We start from the raw sequence: 19,673 nt of genomic DNA, 5'->3' as shown, positions 1-19,673 counted from the left end.
CCATGCATGTTTCTTAGTTTATCGTTTTATGCTGTCTTCAATTAAATGTCTATAAACAGAGTGATGGCTTTACGACATTGTCCATCAATAAAGACGATCAAGTTTTGCATGAGGATATGTAATTTTCACAAAAATAATGCCCCTTTGACTCATACTGTCTATACGAGTTTGAAGTCCTTTTTTAAAATCTGAATTTAAGGAAATATCTAAATATTGATATTATTTTTAATCTGAAATTTTAATTGATATTTGTAGCACGCAGTGTAAATTTTACTTTAAAAGGATAGCAGTTATTGTTTTTGGTCATTTAATGTTTAAAGCATGCTTCCTGATTTTACTTTCTGTAAAGAGTACTAAAGTGATGTATAAATAAAATCACTCAGAATCAAAATGTGAAAATAAATCTATGTTTAAGCAAGATTGAATATTGGGTGTTGGAAGCATTTACACAATAACCACCAAAATAGCTTTTATTTTTTTGCTAAGACATTGAAAAATGAAGCTTGCTGTGTCCATATTTATGAATTCAGAGAACTGTATTTTGTGTTGGGGAAAGAAACTTATGCAGTCAGCTGTATTCTAATGTAGCAATTCATTGTCAGGTTTGTTTTTTCCATGCGTTTAGGGTTTTAACAGTTTATAAAATTTGTGGTTTATGTTTTTATGTTTAGTCCGCAAAAGCCACTTGAATGTGGAGAGGTATCTGTAATTACAGAGTGCTTTATTTATTATTTTATACAGTATCCAGTTCAAATTCTGTACTGGTGTTTTTATTGCAAATAAGCAGAAGGTTGGTGGGCAATGTTCCTTTATGTAAGCGCTCCTGGAAGACTTAGGGGCCCACCTTTTCCTCCTTTATTGTGTTAAAGGGTTGTCACTCCTTCCATGTATCCCATCTAGGATTGAATGCTTCAGGATATCAGCTTAGTTAAAGAATAACAAAACCAGGCAACCTGTGCTCCTGGTACATTTATTATAGGAGATCCTATACTAGCATAAGTAGCTTTGAAAAATGAATTAATTAGTTTTACACTGAGGTTTTCACTCATTCCTTTAACGATTTCTAATCACTTAATCTTCTGTACTGTGTTCTTAATAATTTATTACATAAAGATATCATGAGCATTATTACATTCTGGTCTATATCATAAAAATCTTTTAATATGAATAATGATTTGTTTTTCTCAAAGTATTAAACTGTAAAATGTGTTGCTGTTTAGAACCTTGTGTAATGAATATTACTGATGCTACTGATATTTGAATTAATATTGTATTCGTTCATAAAGCAAATCAAAAAACAAAAAACGATCTGTAATCACATTGTCAACCACAAAACAATGAAACTATGTGTTTGGTATAGGGCATCTAGAGGTTCACTTCACTCTTCTCTATTCTATGTGTGATAACAACCTTATGACACACTTCTTGGGCACTATCTAGACTTCTTGCTGAATTGCTAATGAAAGAGCTTCTGCTATAGTTTTAGTTTTTATACCTTTCTACTGAGTTATCTTTCTTCTGAAGAATCAATCCTGTTTTCAATGTTTTATTTACCAATCCCCCAAAAAAAACTAATGCAATTATGTAATCATGCCAGTCCCCAAAAAATCCTACATAGTTGGACAGCGTGACTTCAGGCCTGTTGCTTTGATGTCTGTGGTTACAAAAACCTTTGAGAGGCTGGTGTTCACTCACTTGAAGGACATCACAGTACCCCTATTAGACCCCCTTCAGTTTACCTATCAAGTAAACATTTCAGTGGTTGTGTCAGTCAATATTGGTCTGAACTACATCTTGCAACATCTTGATAATCCAGAGACCTATGCAAGGATTATGTTTGTGGATTTCAGCTCAGCATTTAGTGGACTATAAATTTCCTTACAAATAGGAAACACTATGTGAAACTTCCCCAGGAAGGTGTACTCACCCCATTGCTCTTTTCCCTTTATGCTAATGACTTCACTTCTAAAGACCCCTCTTTCAAACTCCTCAAATATGCGAATAACACAACCATCATTTGACTCATAAGGAATAGTGATTGGTCTGCATACAGATGGGAGGTTGAGCATCTTCTCCTTTGGTGTGGACGGAACAAACTGGTTATAAACATGCTCAAAACTTTAGAGATGACAGTGGACTTCAGGAGGACACTCCTAATATTACCTGTCATACTTAACAATAATGTGCCAGTTGTGGAAACCTTTGTGTGTCCGGGAACCATAATCACCCTGGTCTTGACGTGGAAGACCAACATAGATTCTATCATAAAAAATGGCAGAGCAGTGGATATACTTCCTGTGACAGCTGAGAGAGTTCGGTCTACCACATGAGTTGCATATTCAGTTGTACACAAAACCCATTGTGTCTATTCTTAGCTCATTCCCTACAGCTTTGTTTGGACGAGCAACTAAACATTACAAAAACAGGCCACAGTGTATAGTCAGGTCTGGCGAAAAGATCACTAAAACAAGTCTTCCCACCTTACAGGATTTTACAGGACCTGTACTATTCAGGGTCATAAAGCGGGTGGGAACAAATCTTCACTGACTCCTCGCAAGAAGGCCACAAATTCTTTGAACGTCTCCCTACTTCTGTCTTGGCTCAGTCTGGACAACCCACCCCCACTCCCACCCCCCCAATTATACAATTTTCTTACATATAGCTATTGCTCAACTCAGTATTTATTTTAGTATTTCTTGCACTGCCTTGCACTTTGTATGCATTGTTTTACATTCTGTATCTTGTATTTAGCTGAGGAGTGCACTCATCACTTCTGTGTATGTCTGTCATAATAATCCAGAGTCAAATTCCTTGTGTGCGAGTGGACTTGCCCAATAAATGTGATTCTGATTCTTACATTTGCACATGTGACATGTGCCTAAAAGGATCCCTGTTTTTGCAGAAACTTTTAAAAATATTTTTCCAACCCTACCTTTGTCTCATTATGTGTGATTAGAATCCAAGATCTACCTTTGGAGAGAGTGTAGATTCATCCTTGATTGTTTTGTGGTTCTTTTGTGTGATTCATTTACACTAGAAAGTTGTGGACTTTGTATTGTTGCTTGTGTGTGGGCTTATTTATTAAATTTTTTTAAGATACCTAGTAGGCTGGGTTATGTGCTCTGGTTATTACATTATATAATTGGATATAAGTTTTGGGGTTAGACATAATTTTCTAATGCTTTTAAATTTTTTGCCTCTTTTTCTGAAACCATCTTTTTTTCCCCTTTCCCTGGACATGGCATTTTGAGCATTAATTTTTATGTCATCAGATGTGTGCGGTGTTGACATTATCATTGTGATGGGATAAATGATTGTCACTGTGCACTTCCTAGTCATCAAAGTTTGAGGCTAGAACAAAAGAAATCTCAATGTATGATTGTTAGTATTAATTTTTAATGTTACAGGACCTTTTAATCTCCAACTTTGAGTTTTGCTTTATTGATTTGGTTTAGAGGAATGAAAGAACAAATTCTTGGTATCAACTCTTTTTCTGGCTTTCTGATGTCTCTCTTGCCGGTCACCCCTATTAATTCTGATTTGCCATTCTTGTTTTTGGCAGACATATTGTAGCTCCTGTATTTAAGCACTCCTCAATGACTTGGAGACCCGTTTCCCTCTTTTATTGAATTAAAGTATTGTCATTAAGAAAACATTTCACTTTTTTCTCAGTGCCTTCATTTAAATCAGTGTAGCGTCCTTACTTGGATATAAAACTAAACAAGGCCAATCAAAAAAAAAAAAAAAATTTGCCTACATTTTGGCCCAGCTGTCCCAAATGGGTGTCCATATTATAATGTTTATTATTTTTCTAAGCACCAGCTCTGCAACTCTTCTTCCAGGTATGTGAATTGAATGTTTATTGTGTGACATTGAAGGGCAACCTCAACACTCACATAATATTCAATTTTGGTGTTTCTTACACACAAGTTTCTTGTTATTTCTAAATTTATATTTCTACAATCTACAATTCAGGATTTCCGGTGTGTTGTTTACTGACTGCTGCTATTCCCCAAGTATCTGTTTTTACTAAGATTTCTGTCAGTTGTATCAAATACATCTTTTGCCTTCAGTACAGGTAACCATTTCCTGTTGCATGGTTCCCAAGATATGCAATCTTATTTTCTGCTTCCTTAGATATCTAGTTGGTATCAGTGAATGCCAAATGTCTGTTTATCCAAAAAAAATTTCAGTAATCTGCTGACCATTTACTAGTGCCAATGTACTAATTTATGTTTCTTGAGTTATCAAGAGTCAGCATAAATCAAAACCTCTGTAACAACAATACTGCAAAGTAGAGGAGTGGAAACAACAATTTTGGTGAGCACCGAAGATGTGTGTGAACTATGGGAAAAAAGCACTCCCTGTCTTACTGTAAATACTGTCAGGGTACTTCGATATTGAAGATTACTCTTACCAAAATTGAATGCAACCCAGCATGTTAACTACGTAGAAATGCAATACATATAGAATTGGGCTGTTTAATTTTGGCACGGTTTTATTGTGTCTTTAAAAACATATCAACCAATTGCATGCAATGTAAAATACAATTAAAAAGTACATTGTAAACCCTTTCACGTTAAAGGTGGAATAAAGTGGACTCGTGGCCAATGCAGTAGTTTACACCCATAGGAGTGAGACTAGTTCCAAGAACTGTTGAATCAAAACCAATGTTGCTGACATAAACTATCTTTTAACCCTCTAGTAACCCCACCATAGATAAATTCACTGTGTTAATCTGGGGAACCATCTCAACATACATAGCATAGAAGCCACTGGTCCCAATAACATTCTAGCCACTGAGGAATGTTAGAACAGTGTTTATGTTAACTTCTATTACCAATATCAAATTAAACAACTTTTTGATGTGTGTTATGTCATATTTTCTGACCAAAGTCTCTGATCTATTCACCAGACAATGTCAGTTTAAACTGAAAATCATTAGGTGTGTCAACTTTACTGACAGAGGGCCGATCTTCCACCACAGTCATGTTTGCTCCTTTTTCTGACAGCCAATAGCATGCTGCCTAACAGAGCCAGAGCTGTATGAAGGGTTAACAACTGCGGTGAATTTAACAATAGTCTATGCCTTTTTCTTTTTTTTTTTCTTGTTTCAGTTGTTTCAGTATGTAAAACATGAGACATCAGAAGGGTGAGCCTCCCTTCTGTTTACACGGTTTAAAACGCGTGCATTTTTTATTCCTTGTCACTATATTCAATTCTTGGAGAATTGTCGCCTGCAGTTATCCTGGATGGGGGTTTCCCTTTAGAAAATTGTCCCTGCCACTTATCCCATTAGGGGGCACAGGAATTGTTGACACAAGTGGTAGTGCAGCAATGGCATTTGCCTGAACTGCCCACACCAACCAATCACAAGACACTCTGCAAACCATACCTGACCCTTTTCCAAAGAGTACTATTGTGAATGGGAACTCTGCTTGACTAGGATTCATACAGCATGTGGTCCAAAATGGGTCGTCATCCATAGTTTAAGAACCTATGCTTTACATTATCACATAAATGATTAAGGAGGTAGACTACTTAGCTTCACCTCACTCACAGTCTAAATCACTTGTGGTTACTTCTTCTGAATTAAGTTAATGTCAAAAATTCAAAGCATCTAAGGTTTTACTGTGTGCTACTAATAAGTCATTTAGTCATTCAAACTTTATTTTAAATGTTGCCTTTTACAGAGGTGCTTTACAGTTTGCTGTTTATTTCATGCCTGCTTTATTCTTCAAACTTGTCAGTGTTTCTGTTAAAGAATAATAAAATAAGTTTTACAGTTTATCAAGAAATTACTACATGCATTCAAACCTATACATAAACATTATAATTTAATTATATATAATTTAAAATGTGCTAAGGTTTCTAACCTGTCAGAAAGAGATTACAATTAGCCTTTACAGTACACTACAGCAGCAGCTTTGAATGACAACCCCTTTTTTGCAACTCTTTGTTGCTGATTACATAAGTGTAACATTTGCAGTTTATAATGTTTTGAGTAAAAAGACATTTTGACACAATGACAAAGTTTAACACATTAATGAGACTTATGGGCAAAAATAGTTTTCATAGAATGTTGTTTATTTCAGTGCATTCCATTTAACTGCTAGGAAAAAAAAAGTTCTGCTTTGATTTCAATATATGGGAGAGATGCTCATAGATATGAGAATAATACTTCACGTTCCCATTTTTATCATGTCAGGCTTCTAAACTGGTTATGTTCTTTAATATATTATTTCAGGAATGATTGAAATGTTTCAGTGGAGAGTCAAAGTTCGAGCCTTGGGATTATACACTAGCAATAGAAGTGGTTTCTTTTTAGCCCAATAGATTAACCCTTATTTTGCAACGGTGGACTCAAGAGATATTCCTTTAGATGGTTGAAAATGACATGTGATTGAATTTTGAGTATAGTTTAGAAAAAAGTGGTAAGAAAAATTTGAAAGTGTACAATGAAGCACGTGAATGGAGACATTCAGAATGGCAAAGCTTTTGGTGAAGAAAACTGTCTGCTGCCTTGAAAACAATGTCAAAATAATTCCAGCTGAATGTGTGATAAGTTTATGGACAGAGTTTGTAGAGTGTGAAAGAAGGTATATAAAATGGAAGGGTCCCAATCCTATAGGAATCTCCAGATACAGTAAATCCTTGCTAATCTCTACCACCAATTGGATGGTAGCGGTGCTCTCCTGGATTCCAGTAGATTTGCTTACCCGTTAGAATCCCCTCAGAATCAGTGACTTGGACATTCTGCCTCCCAGCTTTTCTGATCACTCGCCTGTTCTGTTTAATCTGGATTTGGTCTCTGTTGAGCATGGTAAATCCAACACCACCCGTCCCTCCCGTGTCATTCCCCCCTCTGCTGCTGAAGATTTTGCAGCTGCTTTTTCACCAATCTCCACATCATGTGAATCCATGGATGCTGATGTTTTATTGCAAACTTTCCACACTTCCTGCTGTTCTGTGATGGATGTCGTAGCCCCACTCAAACGGAGACAATCCAAAGTCAAGCATGACCCATGGCTAAACAAACAAACTCGCTCCATCAGGCAAAACTGTAGGCGGCTAGAACGTAAATGGAGGAAAGATGGTCTCACTGTTACCTTCGAATGCATGAGAGACGCGTGGTCCCAATACCAGAGAGCAGTCAAAGGTGCAAGGAACCGTTTTTTCACTGACATCATCTCAAAAAACTCTGCCAATCAACGTGTCTTATACAAAACACTAAATGCTGTCCTCTCTCCAGCCGTAACTGTTTTCTCTTCTGCCTCCACTGCTCTTTGTAATCAGATCCTCACGTTTTTTCTGGATAAGGTCACGAACATTAGATCCCCGATCTCCATTTCTTCTTCTGGCTCTGTTGATTTAGCCGCTCATGCGCACGGTACCCTCACCAGCTTTGAACCCATTTCGCTCCCCCATCTGGAAAAAATCGTCGCCTCAATGAAGCCTTCGGGCTCTCCGGACGATGTGGTGCCGTCCAGACTGCTGAAAGATGTGTTTTTTTTCTTTGATTCGATATGATGTCCTAAAGATCATAACTAGTAGTCTATCCTCGGCTATAGTTCCTCGTGCTTTCAAACACGCAGTTATACATCCAATTGTGAAAAAACCTGATCTTGACCCTGCCGTTCTTTCCAATCTTCGTCCAATCTCCAAACTACCTTTCTTGTCAAAAATACTAGAAAAAGTAGTTTATGAGCAATTAACTCATCACCTACAGGACCATCAGGTAATGGATCTTTTTCAGTCAGGCTTTAGGTCCCAACACAGCACAGAAACCGCGCATTTACGTGTCCTAAATGACGTCCTTTTGGCATTGGACTCAGGACTCCACGTGGTTATGGTTCTTCTCGAAAATGGATGCTCAAGTCAACAGCACAGTAAAATCCTGCTTTTTCCATCTAAGGCGAATCGCCAAACTCAAGCCTATTCTGTCTAACCACCTCCTGGAATCAGTAATCCATGCATTCATTACATCCCGGCTTGACTACTCTAATTCCTGCCTTTTTGGTATCAGTAAAGCCACTCTTTCTAGACTCCAACTGGCTCAAAATGCGGCTGCAAGGCTTCTAACTGGAAGTAGCAGAATCCAACACATTTCACCGATATTAAAAACCCTACACTGTCTGCCGGTTAGATTCAGAATCGATTTTAAGATTCTCCTCCTAACCTATAAGGCATTAAACGGTCTAGCCCCCGCCTATTTGAGTGTCTTGCTCCATTGTCACAATCCCCCTCGTGTTCCGTGATCCGCAGATCAGCTGCTCCTAACCGTTCCCAAGGCACGTTTTAAAGCTCGTGGTGGAAGGGCTTTCTCCGTCTGTGCACCCAGGCTCTGGAACTCCCTTCCCTTAGTGGTTAGGCAAGCCGCTTCAGTCGCCACATTCAAATCTCGCCTAAAACGCACTTCTTCACATTGGCTTTTAATTCTTAACCTGTTTCATTTTCCACTTGCCTTTTGCTATTTTCTCTATTTTATTTGGTCCCCTAACCTGTTTTTAGTATCTCTGTTTTAATTCTCTCTTAATGTTTGTTTTTAATATTTTGCTTTTAGTCCTGCTTGTTGTAACTGTACAGCGCTTCGGTCAGTTGTAATGCTGTGTTTATAAGCGTTCAACAAATAAATATGGTATGGTATGGTTATTACAAAAGTACAACCCATTTTGCAACATCTGTGGTCTATTCCCACTATTTGGGGTCATGTACAGTAGAAAAAAATTTTTTGGAGAGGCCTGCTGTGGAGCAGTGAAGCGTGAGATTGAGCAATAACAGGTCTCTGATGCACTTAGATGTCTGGGTCTGCACAACCACTACATTGAGTGGGTCAATGTATGTTTATCTGGTGCCAAGAGGCATGGGTTAGCTGTTGAACCCCATTCATGATGGGGACTGAGATTTGCAATTATTTCCCATTGGAAAGGAGTTCCCAGGAAGTGCATAGTCATAAGCTCACAGTGATCAAGTCTTTCCCATTGTACACACTGCTAATCACTGCCACCATTTGGATGGTAGTGGTTGATTATGGCCTCTGGTGGAATGCCTAGAAGATGATTGAATGTGACTATTGAGGATGGTCATAACAGTGTTTCAGTAGATGAACCTGGTGAAGGATGATCATCGAGCCTTGAAGGGTGAGAATGGAGGGCCTGCATGTTCTCCCATCCTCGTCTCCACTTGCTAGTTCTCCTGCGGAAATCTAATCCCATTTTTTCTGTGGGATCAATGTTTTACTATCATTGGTTTCTGTCATCTACTAGTATTTTCAGAAACATAACCTGATAACGAGAATTGATTGCACATAATAATTGAGATTTCAAGTGTGTGAAAAAAAAAATATATATATTTTATGCCTCTATCTACTGAATAATAAAACATAACTTTCTGTGTTTGTATGTGTGATTCCATGTGCTGCAAGCAATCTGATTGCTTATTTTGGCTTTGGTCAGTTACACTTTGGTGACATGATCAACAGAGTGCTTGGCAAGAGATGTTGAATTGCACAAGGAGGAGTAAAGGTGTAGGATGCATGCTGAGAGTCCCCTTCAAAGAGTGGAGGTATTCACAGAAATACAAATAATGTTTTCATAGTGGGTAATGGGGGTCTGGCTATGGTTGGAGGCAGTCAAGAAGCAGACAGGAGGCGAGCAAGTCTCCTCGAAATGACAAAGGCTGAGAAGCAGGTTTTACAGGAATGTGCTTGAGAGAGGGAATGATGGGCAAAAGAGGGTCAGACATAGGAGGATACTGAGGAAAGGTATACAAGCCTCACTAAGGGAACAGGGTAAGAGACATTAACAAAGTTTTAAATTTATTATGTATTTTGGTTAGTATATAGTTCAGTTGGATGCTTTGAACATATTAATTGTTGGGTATATGCAAATACTCTCCACTGGGATCTAATGTAAAGGGTACAATGGGGAACAGGATGAGAGTTACACAGCAGCATAACTGTTCTTCACTTTCAAAAATCTTGAGCATCCAGATGAGCTGTGACATCCCCATGCTCCACTTCCTTTGCCTCTACTCAGATTAAATTGATAGAAAGTTACATTTATAGAGTGCTTTTTTTTAGACAGTCTAAACACATTATACTGTATATAGACAGCAGAAGAGCCACTTCTGCTACCACCAAGGTGCAGAATTCACCTAGTTATTTGTTGGTGAAATGATGAGAGAGGTAGTTTACCAGTTAGAAACAGTGGGTGATTCAAGAGCTAGAATGTACAAGGTCATGATGGATAAATTAGTCAGGACATCAGGATACAGTGATCCCTCGCTATATCGCGCTTCGACTTTCGCGGCTTCACTCCATCGCGGATTTTAAATGTATGCATATCTAAATATATGTCACAGATTTTTCACTGGTTCGCGGATTTCAGCGGACAATGGGTCTTCTTATTTATGGTTCATGCTTCTTCAGTTTGTTTGCCCAGTTCATTTCATACAAGGGACGCTATTGGCGGATGGCTGAGAAGCTACCCAATCAGAGAACGTATTACATATTAAATAAAACTCCTCAATGATATACGATATGCTTCCCGTGCAGTGCTTCGCAAACTTAAAAGCTCTAACAGCCCGTATTGATTTTTGTTTGTTTGCTTTTCTCTGTCTCTCTCACTCTTTCTGACATTCTCTGCTCCTGACGGAGGGGGTGTGAGCAGAGGGGCTGTTTGCACAGTGGCTGTTTGCTTAGAAGATACAGACGCTAATCTAAAAAATGCTGAAAGACTACCTTCACATTGATCCCTTCTTTGCAGTCGCTTTATCGCGGTGGTTCGCATACATAAAAGCCCAACAGCCGTATTGATTTTTGATTGTTTACTTTTCTCTCTCTCTCTGACATTCTCTGCTACGCGCACTCCTTTGAAGAGGAAGATATGTTTGCATTCTTTTAATTGTGAGAAAGAATTGTCATCTCTGTCCTGTCATGGAGCACAGTTTAAACTTTTGACTAAAGGGTGTTATTTCATGTCTAGTGGGCTCTAATAATGTTAAAAAACATATTTAGAAGGTCGTAAACAGGTTTTCAATGCTCTGTGAAAATATTAGATTTATAAATAAAGAATCCTACTTCGTGGAAATTCATTTATTGTCTGGAGTGGATTAACCGCGATAAACAAGGGTTTACTGTATAACTGTGCGGAGAATATTTATAGACAGTGTGGGAGAATTTCTAAGGGCTTAAAATATATAAAAATAACCATACAAATATATGGTTTCTACTTTGCAGATTTTCACCTATCGCAGGGGTTCTGGAACGCAACCCCCGCGATCGAGGAGGGATTACTGTACACCCTACACTTTTAGAAAGATGCTTAGGGATCTTTAATGATATTGCTTTTTTGATGAGATTTCTTTCTGCTCAGCTGTGTCATTCACTTCCATTATTTATGCTAACAGTTTACAAAATTTCTTGAAGATTGGATCACCTGTCCACTTTTCTTTTGGTTTCTTAAGAAATGACTGAGACCTATTCTTGCATTTTTCCATAAGGAAATTAAAGAAGGATGTGTTTTTTTTCTGTTACCAGTGCAGATTTATTTGTCAGCATAAGACATCAAAGAATATCTGGATAACTGTGGCTACTGCATCTTTTCCTTTGTTTCTGCTGAGACCATCCTTCCATATAAAAGCGGTCGGGATTGTCCTTCTGTCCCGTGAGTGCTATGCAGGCGCGGAGTTTCACACACGCCCTGTCCATTTTGCAATGCACGATGGAATTTGTAGTTTCGTTTTTCCAGGTAAAAGATGATTTTCTACTCCAGACTGTGCGATATCTTCTTCTTCTTTTCTTACTATATAAAAGCGGTCGGGATAGTCCTTCCGTCCCGTGAGTGAAAAGCGTAGCGGTATTCCGCTTATCACAGACTTACTACTTGCAGCTTGCGGCAGGCGACATGATGTGAGCAGAGTTCTGGTGCTCCCATCGTTCCCTTGCTTTTGTGCGCGATGCACTGGAAAAAGAGACAAAATTATGTCTCTGGAAATAATTAATGTTGATGGAGTACAAATGCCTCACCGCGTAGTAAATATCAGGGGGGTTCAAAAGGGCGACCTCAATATAGAAAAAAGTTTAAATTTCATCACAAAAATAACAGAAACTACGAGTATTAAAGTAATACCGCTCAAATGCAATATAACCAAATTAATGAGTTTGTATAAAATATCAAATTGTTCTACATATTGAATTGCCTTAAGAAGTGGTCAACTTAAAAGTCGGTCGCCTTAAAAGGCGGGTCAGCCTAGTGTGATCAAAAAAGGCTAAAACAGAAACTCCTCCTTAACACTAGTATGTTTTTGAAACTCCCCATTAGTACATGAATCTTCTGGGATCTCCACCTTAGCACTACAGTTTTTTCTCTTTTTTTTTCTCTCTCTCTTTTTTTTTTTTTTAAACTCATCATGTATCCAATTAAGAACCCTGCTTAAGAATATGTAAATAGTATCAATACATATGTAGTGTGCATGTATTTATTAAACTAAATAAGGGACTTTCAACAGGTGTTAGGAATTACAGACATTTTATTTATTTATTTTATAAGTCTGCGGTGTACTGAATCTTTAATAGGCTTAGATTTTTGTTGTCAAGTCTTTTGCCTAATTTTGGAGTACTTAAAGCAGCTTCTAACGCAGGGTTATTCTTCCTTATCAAATATAGTAAATAAAAAACACCCTTCTTTTACAGCCCCTGTTGATGAGTGAATGAAAGGTTCTTTGGACTTCTGATTTCTACTTGGTGTCACGTTGTGCTCTTTGTAGTTCCAGGTGTTTTCCTGAAAAGAGCCTGAAACTTGAGGTTTCTCCTTCCTGGGAGTCTCGCCTGTGTTTTGAGTAGATACCTGTGACAATTAGCACTCTTTAGTTAATGTGTTCACAATTTTTTTTTTTTTAAACAAGTGAAACTTCTGAATATGAAAACTAAACACTGCAGTAATCCTAAAACTTGTCAAAGAAGACACATTTCAGCTGGACATTCTGGGCAACAATTTATTAATGATTTTATTACATTTTAGTGTTACAGTGGCTCATGATCAGGCTGTTATTGTTTAAAATTATGAGTTTCAATAAACTGACCACATCTTTTCAGACAATTTTTTTTTTATTTATACTTGACCCTCAAATTGATTAACTGATAAAACCTGTGCTGTATAAACATGTAGATATACAGTAGTCTCCCTTTGGACTTGTCAAAGTATAGCAAGAATCAACATTGTTCATGGTGTCTTTTAAAGTTTTAGAAATTGTCTATTACATTTACCTTTTGATGTTCATTACAAATATATATCACTCTTTCTCTCTATAGGTTGTATGCCTTCTTTATATATCCTGAAAAAATAGCAAAATTAAAGGCCTTGGTGGAACTTGCCACATATACATTTTTTGTATTTACTTTTAGATATCAAAGCATAGCAAAAATAGTGAGCATGAAGAATGTACAAGGAGAATTTGTGAATATGAACAGCAAATGAAGTGCATGAATGAGAAAATGTATGACCTTAGAGAGAAATATTCTGGAACGCAAGAGCAGGTAAACTACACTTTAAGTAAGACATTAAAATAATTTCATATTGTCTATTAAATAGATATTTATATTTTAGGTCGGTTATTTTTTTTTCTTGCAAATGCACCACTGTTCAAAAGTTTAGAAAATACCCTTTTTTTTAGCTTTTATTTAAAATCAGCCGAAGTCCAGTGAATAACTTAAAAAAGTGCAAAGGTATACAGCAAATTGATACAGATTGCCAAAAAAAAGTTTTGGTTAGCAAAACCTGAAAATCAAGTAATTTTCAGAGTTTAAAAAACAGTCTTTTTCAGGGAAAAAGAAAAGGGCTACCGATATTCAGGTTTTCTCCAGCAGTAGAAGTTAATTAAGCCTTCAAAGTTGTCTCAAAAAATTCCTACAGGTGCCCCAACTTTTTTGATTACCGATACACACAAACCGTCTGCCTGGATAAAAGCAGTACTGGAACAAACCATGCTGCTGCACCCTCTGAAACATTGTTTGAACAATAGTGCACTTTATATTGCTATCATCATGGTGACAAAAGGACAGTTAACAAAGGAAGACTGTTCGTTTGTTAAAGCAGCTCAGTTTGTTCTAGTACTTACTTTGTACAGATAGAGGGTTTGCAAGTAATCGGCAAAAGTTGGAACACCTGTAGAAATTGTTTACATCAACTTTAAAGGCTTAATTAACTTCCATTACTGCAGAGGAGCTGTTATTTGTTAACCCATTAAATGTTCCCTAAAAAAGACCTGTTGTATAACTCCGACAATGACATTATTTTTCAGTTTTTCATAGCTATATATATTTTTTTAAACTTCTGCTTGTCTTTATAAAAACTACAAAACCTTTGACTGGCAGTATGAAAATGACTGAATATAAATCTTACTTTTTTATATGTATATATGTGTATGCTTACTGTCTTTTAAAACATTATTATTTATACTACTTTTTTTTTTTATAAGATAATGCATAGGAGGCAAATTATTAATGGTCAAAGTAAACCTTTCAAGCATCTCAGTCATCCGTATCAAGACATTGTGCAAGACCATGGCAGACTTTTAGGGAAGCTGGATTCTCATACAGTGGCTTCTCCATATGATCAAGATGTTGTTAACAATGGGGTGAGTGCTAATCACTTGTTTTCTATGTAAAGCAGAAATGATGTATTTATGTTAAAAAGGAAACAATCAGATTTACTGGTATGATTGCAGAGTTTATTTTTTTAATGCAAGTTTTTGTTGTGTTTTTTTTATGTTGTAACCAATAAATTACCAAAAATAATTGCTAACATATATATGCATAAATACTGCTACACTAGCAGAAGGAAATGTTGATTATGGACATATTGTATGAATGAGAACCAGACAGAGATCAAGAGCTGGGCACCAGTTGATGAATTGGTTAAGAAAACAAAATCAACAAAACGGTTGTCAGCTAGAGCTGTGGATTGGTGACTTTTTTTAGGCAAGAGTCATAGAGTGACTGACTCCATCTGTTGGTGGTGTTCTTAAATATACTCCTGACAGAAAGAGGCGGGTTTGTTGGGGGAAGTGGAAGTGTCATCATCACTGTTCTTATTTATTTCGATCTACCCTTCTGAGGGCATAAAGAAGAAAAGATATGAAAGGCAGCACCAACCCCTGGCTAGGAGTGGCATTGCAGTAGTGCATAAGGCCTGAAGATGTCCCCTTTTCACACGTGTGTGACAATATAAGTAATTTGCATTTGATCTAAATTGCAAACTTCTTTGAACAAGTTATTTTCATCTTAATGAAGAAAATGGAAACATATTTCTTTTAACACTACCCAGTTATAAGTTGTCTTTTGTTTAATTCCATAAAAATATGAATTAATAATTTAAGGATATGAAATGTCTATGTAGATAAACCACCTGCACAAGGCAAACAGAAACTTTGTAGCCACTGACAGGTGAGATTTGGCCAGCTGTACACAAAAACTGAAACAATAAATACTGCTATCTAAAAAGGGGGATTGGTTAGTTGTTCAAGTAACACAGATTGAGGCAGCGGCTGGATGGTTATGTTTATTAGCTGTCTCAAACAGACTACATTAGCAGGATCAGGCATGAAGTCATCACTAACTTGCTTTGGCAAGTGACTGGACGAAAAACAAGAAATCTGTCACAAAGGTGTTTGCTTATCATCATTCAACAGTACTATTCAACAACACCAGAGTGGCTATACAAGTACCTCTTGAAGATGTGCAGATTGCTTCCAGGTACTAAAACAAGGAAGACTTTTTAAAGGAAAAGTGTTAGTGCATGCAGGAACTCAAAACAGGTGCTGGAATAAAAGAATAAACCCAACTATAAACTCTAAATTCTTAATCTAGCCTCCAGCTCCTGATTAAAAAATACAAAATAAAACAATGCAAATGTATTTTCCTTTACCTTCCAAAACTGCCAAATCAAGATTGTAGTGATTTTAACCCGAATTTGTTAAATGGTGTCCATGACATCAAATAAGAAATGTTAAAATCTGTTTTGTGTTTGTAAGTTTTCCTAGACTTCATACATGTCTTTTGCATTTGTTGTTTACCTATATGGTGTTTTTTTCAATTAGTGGATTACAAATTTCCAGTTCATTTTTGCAATAAAGTATATTTAACATTGTTAGAATATATTTTTATTGGCTCTGCCATTTTGCCCAGGTAAGTGTAGCATTACTAAGAAATGCACTGTGACATTGGAGATACGACCATATAAAGACTGGCCAGTTTGCTTCTGCAATTGCTTAAATTTACAGATAAACCTCTAAAAGACTAGCGTACGATTCTTTTCAGTTACTCTGACTCTTGCATTATAAATAAAGTATTTTTGTTATATATTTCATAATTTAAATATTCCAAAAGCATTAATTATGTTATTCATTAGGTGGTAAATAGTTTTGAATTAAAAATGGCAAGTATTTTTTAAAACATCTGATGCAAAGTTCAAACAAATAGGCAGTTAAGTAATAGGAAATTGACCTGTGTAGATTTATAGGTTTAAAGCTCATTGTTGTCAGGTGTGAGAAGTACAGTAAAATTCTGACTTGCATATTCATCACCACTCCCCGGCACAATCATTAGTGAGTATAACTAAACTACCTTCTATCTTCCTTAGTTGAAAATTTTCAAAAGATATTTGTCATTAACAGACAACTGAATTGAAATTTATATCACATAATTGAATACTTTTATGGTTGATCCACAATGCAGATATTACACTGTGAACCAACAATTCCATGTACTACATGTTCTCACTCGCATAATACAAGGAGAAAAACCTCTGAGGAAGCAATTTAAACTCTCTCTGTCCCATTTTCTGTGGTTTTTGCCTTGTGTCTGATGCTTCCAGAATTGCTAGAAAAACATGGAAGAATGTGAGAATATTAGAAAAAGTATGTTTTAAATTATAACATTTAAGTTAACATTAATTTTAAACATGTTATAGAAGTACTTTGTGACATATTTGTGTCTCTAGATTTGTTGTACAGAAGACCAGATCTACTCTCTACGGATGAAAGTACATGAATATGAAACAAAAATATCCACAACAGAGGATAAGGTATGTTTTCTGCAGTTTCATTTAAAAAAAATAGAAATCTATCAGATGTTTCTTTATAGTTTTATTATTAGATTTATTTTGTGACTAACTTGGAAGATTATCCACATTATTTGCATTTCCATTATATATGAGCAGCCATGTAGAATAAAAATCTACTATCTTTGATTTGCAATTGATGGCAGGTATGTTACTTTTTTTATTTTACCCAACTAATTTATTTATGATGCCAAATAATTTTAATGTCATAAATGACACTTATTATTTAGAAAAGGGTACCCTTCATAACAAGTTTATTGTTTCTTTTTTCTTTAGATTTAAATATAAATGAGGTTGCATTATTAAGAGCTTACAGTATTATTATGTACACTTCTTAAAATCAGTACACCGCAGATAGATAATTGGTGTCTCATTCTGAGTATTTCTGGCTGCATGAATACTACTGTTTTGGCTATTGGGGACTGTTGTTAAAGTATATTATATGTGCTTGCCAGGTTGGCTGATTGCCAGGAAATATCCATTGGTTCACTTTTTGTGATCTAATACAACATTTATCATGTACTGCTTTCATACTTGTTAGCATTGCCTTTGCTTTTGGACTGTTCCATTCAACCTTATTCCTCAGTCATTCTGTACTTTTTACTGTATATATACTTACATGTTCAGCCTGTTTCTCCCAAGCACAATAATTATAGCCCAAACATTGATATTTTTTGGCAACTCTGTGCTTTTATTCTCCTCAACTCATCTTCCTTTTAAATTTGCTTCACTTTGTACAGTCACTGGCCCTTTCTCAGCAAACAGTTTTGTATAAACTTTCCAATTAAATTGTAGTGTTATTTAGAAGTCAGTGTATGGAAAAACTATTGGAAGTTCTTCCTTGTTCTTCACATTCTTTCAGCCTCTACCAATGTATACTTGTGAAAATGCAAAGTTGTAGAAAAATATATATATAAAAAAAATCTTCTTTACATGTCAAGCATCAAACCATGACATTTGGTTTGCACCGTTTTGACAAATAGTTTGCTTTCACTGTCTGTAAACTCATGTCCCAAAGATGTATAGTTTAAATTGACTAGTGACTCTATAATTGCACTTATTCAAATGTGTGCAGTTTTGAAGTCACCAGATATCCTGATCTGCACATTTTTGGTAGATGTGAGAAAAGCTAGAATACCCAGAGGGGGAAATAAAAAAAACTTGGGGAATATATTCTAGGCAGTGCACCCCAGTGAATGAAGCTTCTGTATTATTAGTGTATGTATTGTTTAATTATCCATTTGTTTTAAACTTCTGAAAATATTTTCATTGTTTTGCAGGCTCATCAAATTGAAGAAAAATATAAACTAGCATCAGCATTAGTTGAAAAACATATGACAGAAATACAAGACCTAAAAGAGCGGCTTTTAAATAGTGAAGTTTCCTTGAAAGCAGCACAGTTAGAGGTATGCACTTGTGACATTATACTTTTCTAGCATATCCATACACTTATACAGATTATAGATGTACCGCTTTTATATCTGAAAAAAGTGTCTGGTGGTAATTATCTGATTGATGTTTTTAGAGTTTTGCTCACAATTATAATATTAACTATTTTAATATTATTAGTATTAATAGTATTTGATATACTGTTATAGGGTGCACAAATGAGAATAATTCATAGTTGATATTATGCATACACAAATTTTATTGGTATATTTACCTATTTTTATTTTTTGGTTTCTCTGTATGGACTTCTCATGAAAATAATAACTAGATTATTGTTCATATCATTTAAACAAAATAAATTTTTTCCCGGTTAATAAAATATGTATATAATTTTGGGTGAAACATTTTGTTTTGATCTCTGATGTGATTAGTAAGCTAGCAGACTTCCCGTCCCCATAGATTTTTTTGGAGAAATTTTACACTCAGTTCACATATCTTGCTACCTGCATACATTATTTTTCATTTACCAGTCTTGTTTAGAATGTCACGGGATGCCAGAGCCCATCCAGAAAGAGCAGGGGCAAACTCCTCCATGTTGTTTGAAGTGATTTCTGCTTTCATTAACCAAGTAAACTTCTTTGTCTTGTGGATAGAATATTTGCTTAACAACAACAACAACAACATTTATTTATATAGCACATTTTCATACAAACAGTAGCTCAAAGTGCTTTACATATTAAAGAATAGAAAAATGAAAGACACAATTATAAAACAAAATAAATCAACATTAACATCGAATAAGAGTAAGGTTCAATGGCCAGGGGGGACAGAAAAAAAAAACTCCAGACGGCTGGAGAAAAATAAAATCTGTAGGGATTCCAGACCATGAGACCGCCCAGTCCCTCTTGGCATTCTACCTAACATAAATGAAACAGTCCTCTTTGGATTTAGGGTTCTCACGGAAGGGCTTGATGATGATGATGGTCACGTAGACTTCTGCCTTTTAATCCGTCCATCATTGTTGGAGCATCATGAAGCTTTGAGTGCGCCACCACCACAAAGAAACCGGAAAAAGAAACAGAAAAGAGAGTAGGGGTCAGTACCGATTTTAGAGCCACCATGAATAGTTATTTTGATGAATTGAACATACAGAGTATCAGGATT

At 36.1% G+C, this 19,673-nt stretch overlaps 1 protein-coding gene across 3 annotated transcripts in view; it reads left to right on the top strand.

The window, feature by feature from the left end:
- The window catches only part of LOC120530174 (putative leucine-rich repeat-containing protein DDB_G0290503), a 419,164-nt gene that overhangs the window by 112,346 nt on the left and 287,145 nt on the right, over positions 1-19,673 (top strand). For all 3 annotated transcript variants that reach the window (XM_039754405.1, XM_039754404.1, XM_039754406.1), the window contains 4 exons: positions 13,406-13,537; positions 14,479-14,637; positions 17,001-17,084; positions 18,401-18,526. In XM_039754405.1, the coding sequence (XP_039610339.1) occupies positions 13,406-13,537; positions 14,479-14,637; positions 17,001-17,084; positions 18,401-18,526 (501 nt within the window). The remainder of the gene's footprint in view (positions 1-13,405; positions 13,538-14,478; positions 14,638-17,000; positions 17,085-18,400; positions 18,527-19,673) is intronic.

Source organism: Polypterus senegalus, chromosome 5 (assembly GCF_016835505.1).
Source record: "Polypterus senegalus isolate Bchr_013 chromosome 5, ASM1683550v1, whole genome shotgun sequence".
NCBI classification, from domain to species: Eukaryota; Metazoa; Chordata; class Cladistia; order Polypteriformes; family Polypteridae; genus Polypterus; species Polypterus senegalus.
Note: the sequence above shows the minus strand (reverse complement) of the source record. Positions and strands in the feature narration are given on the sequence as shown.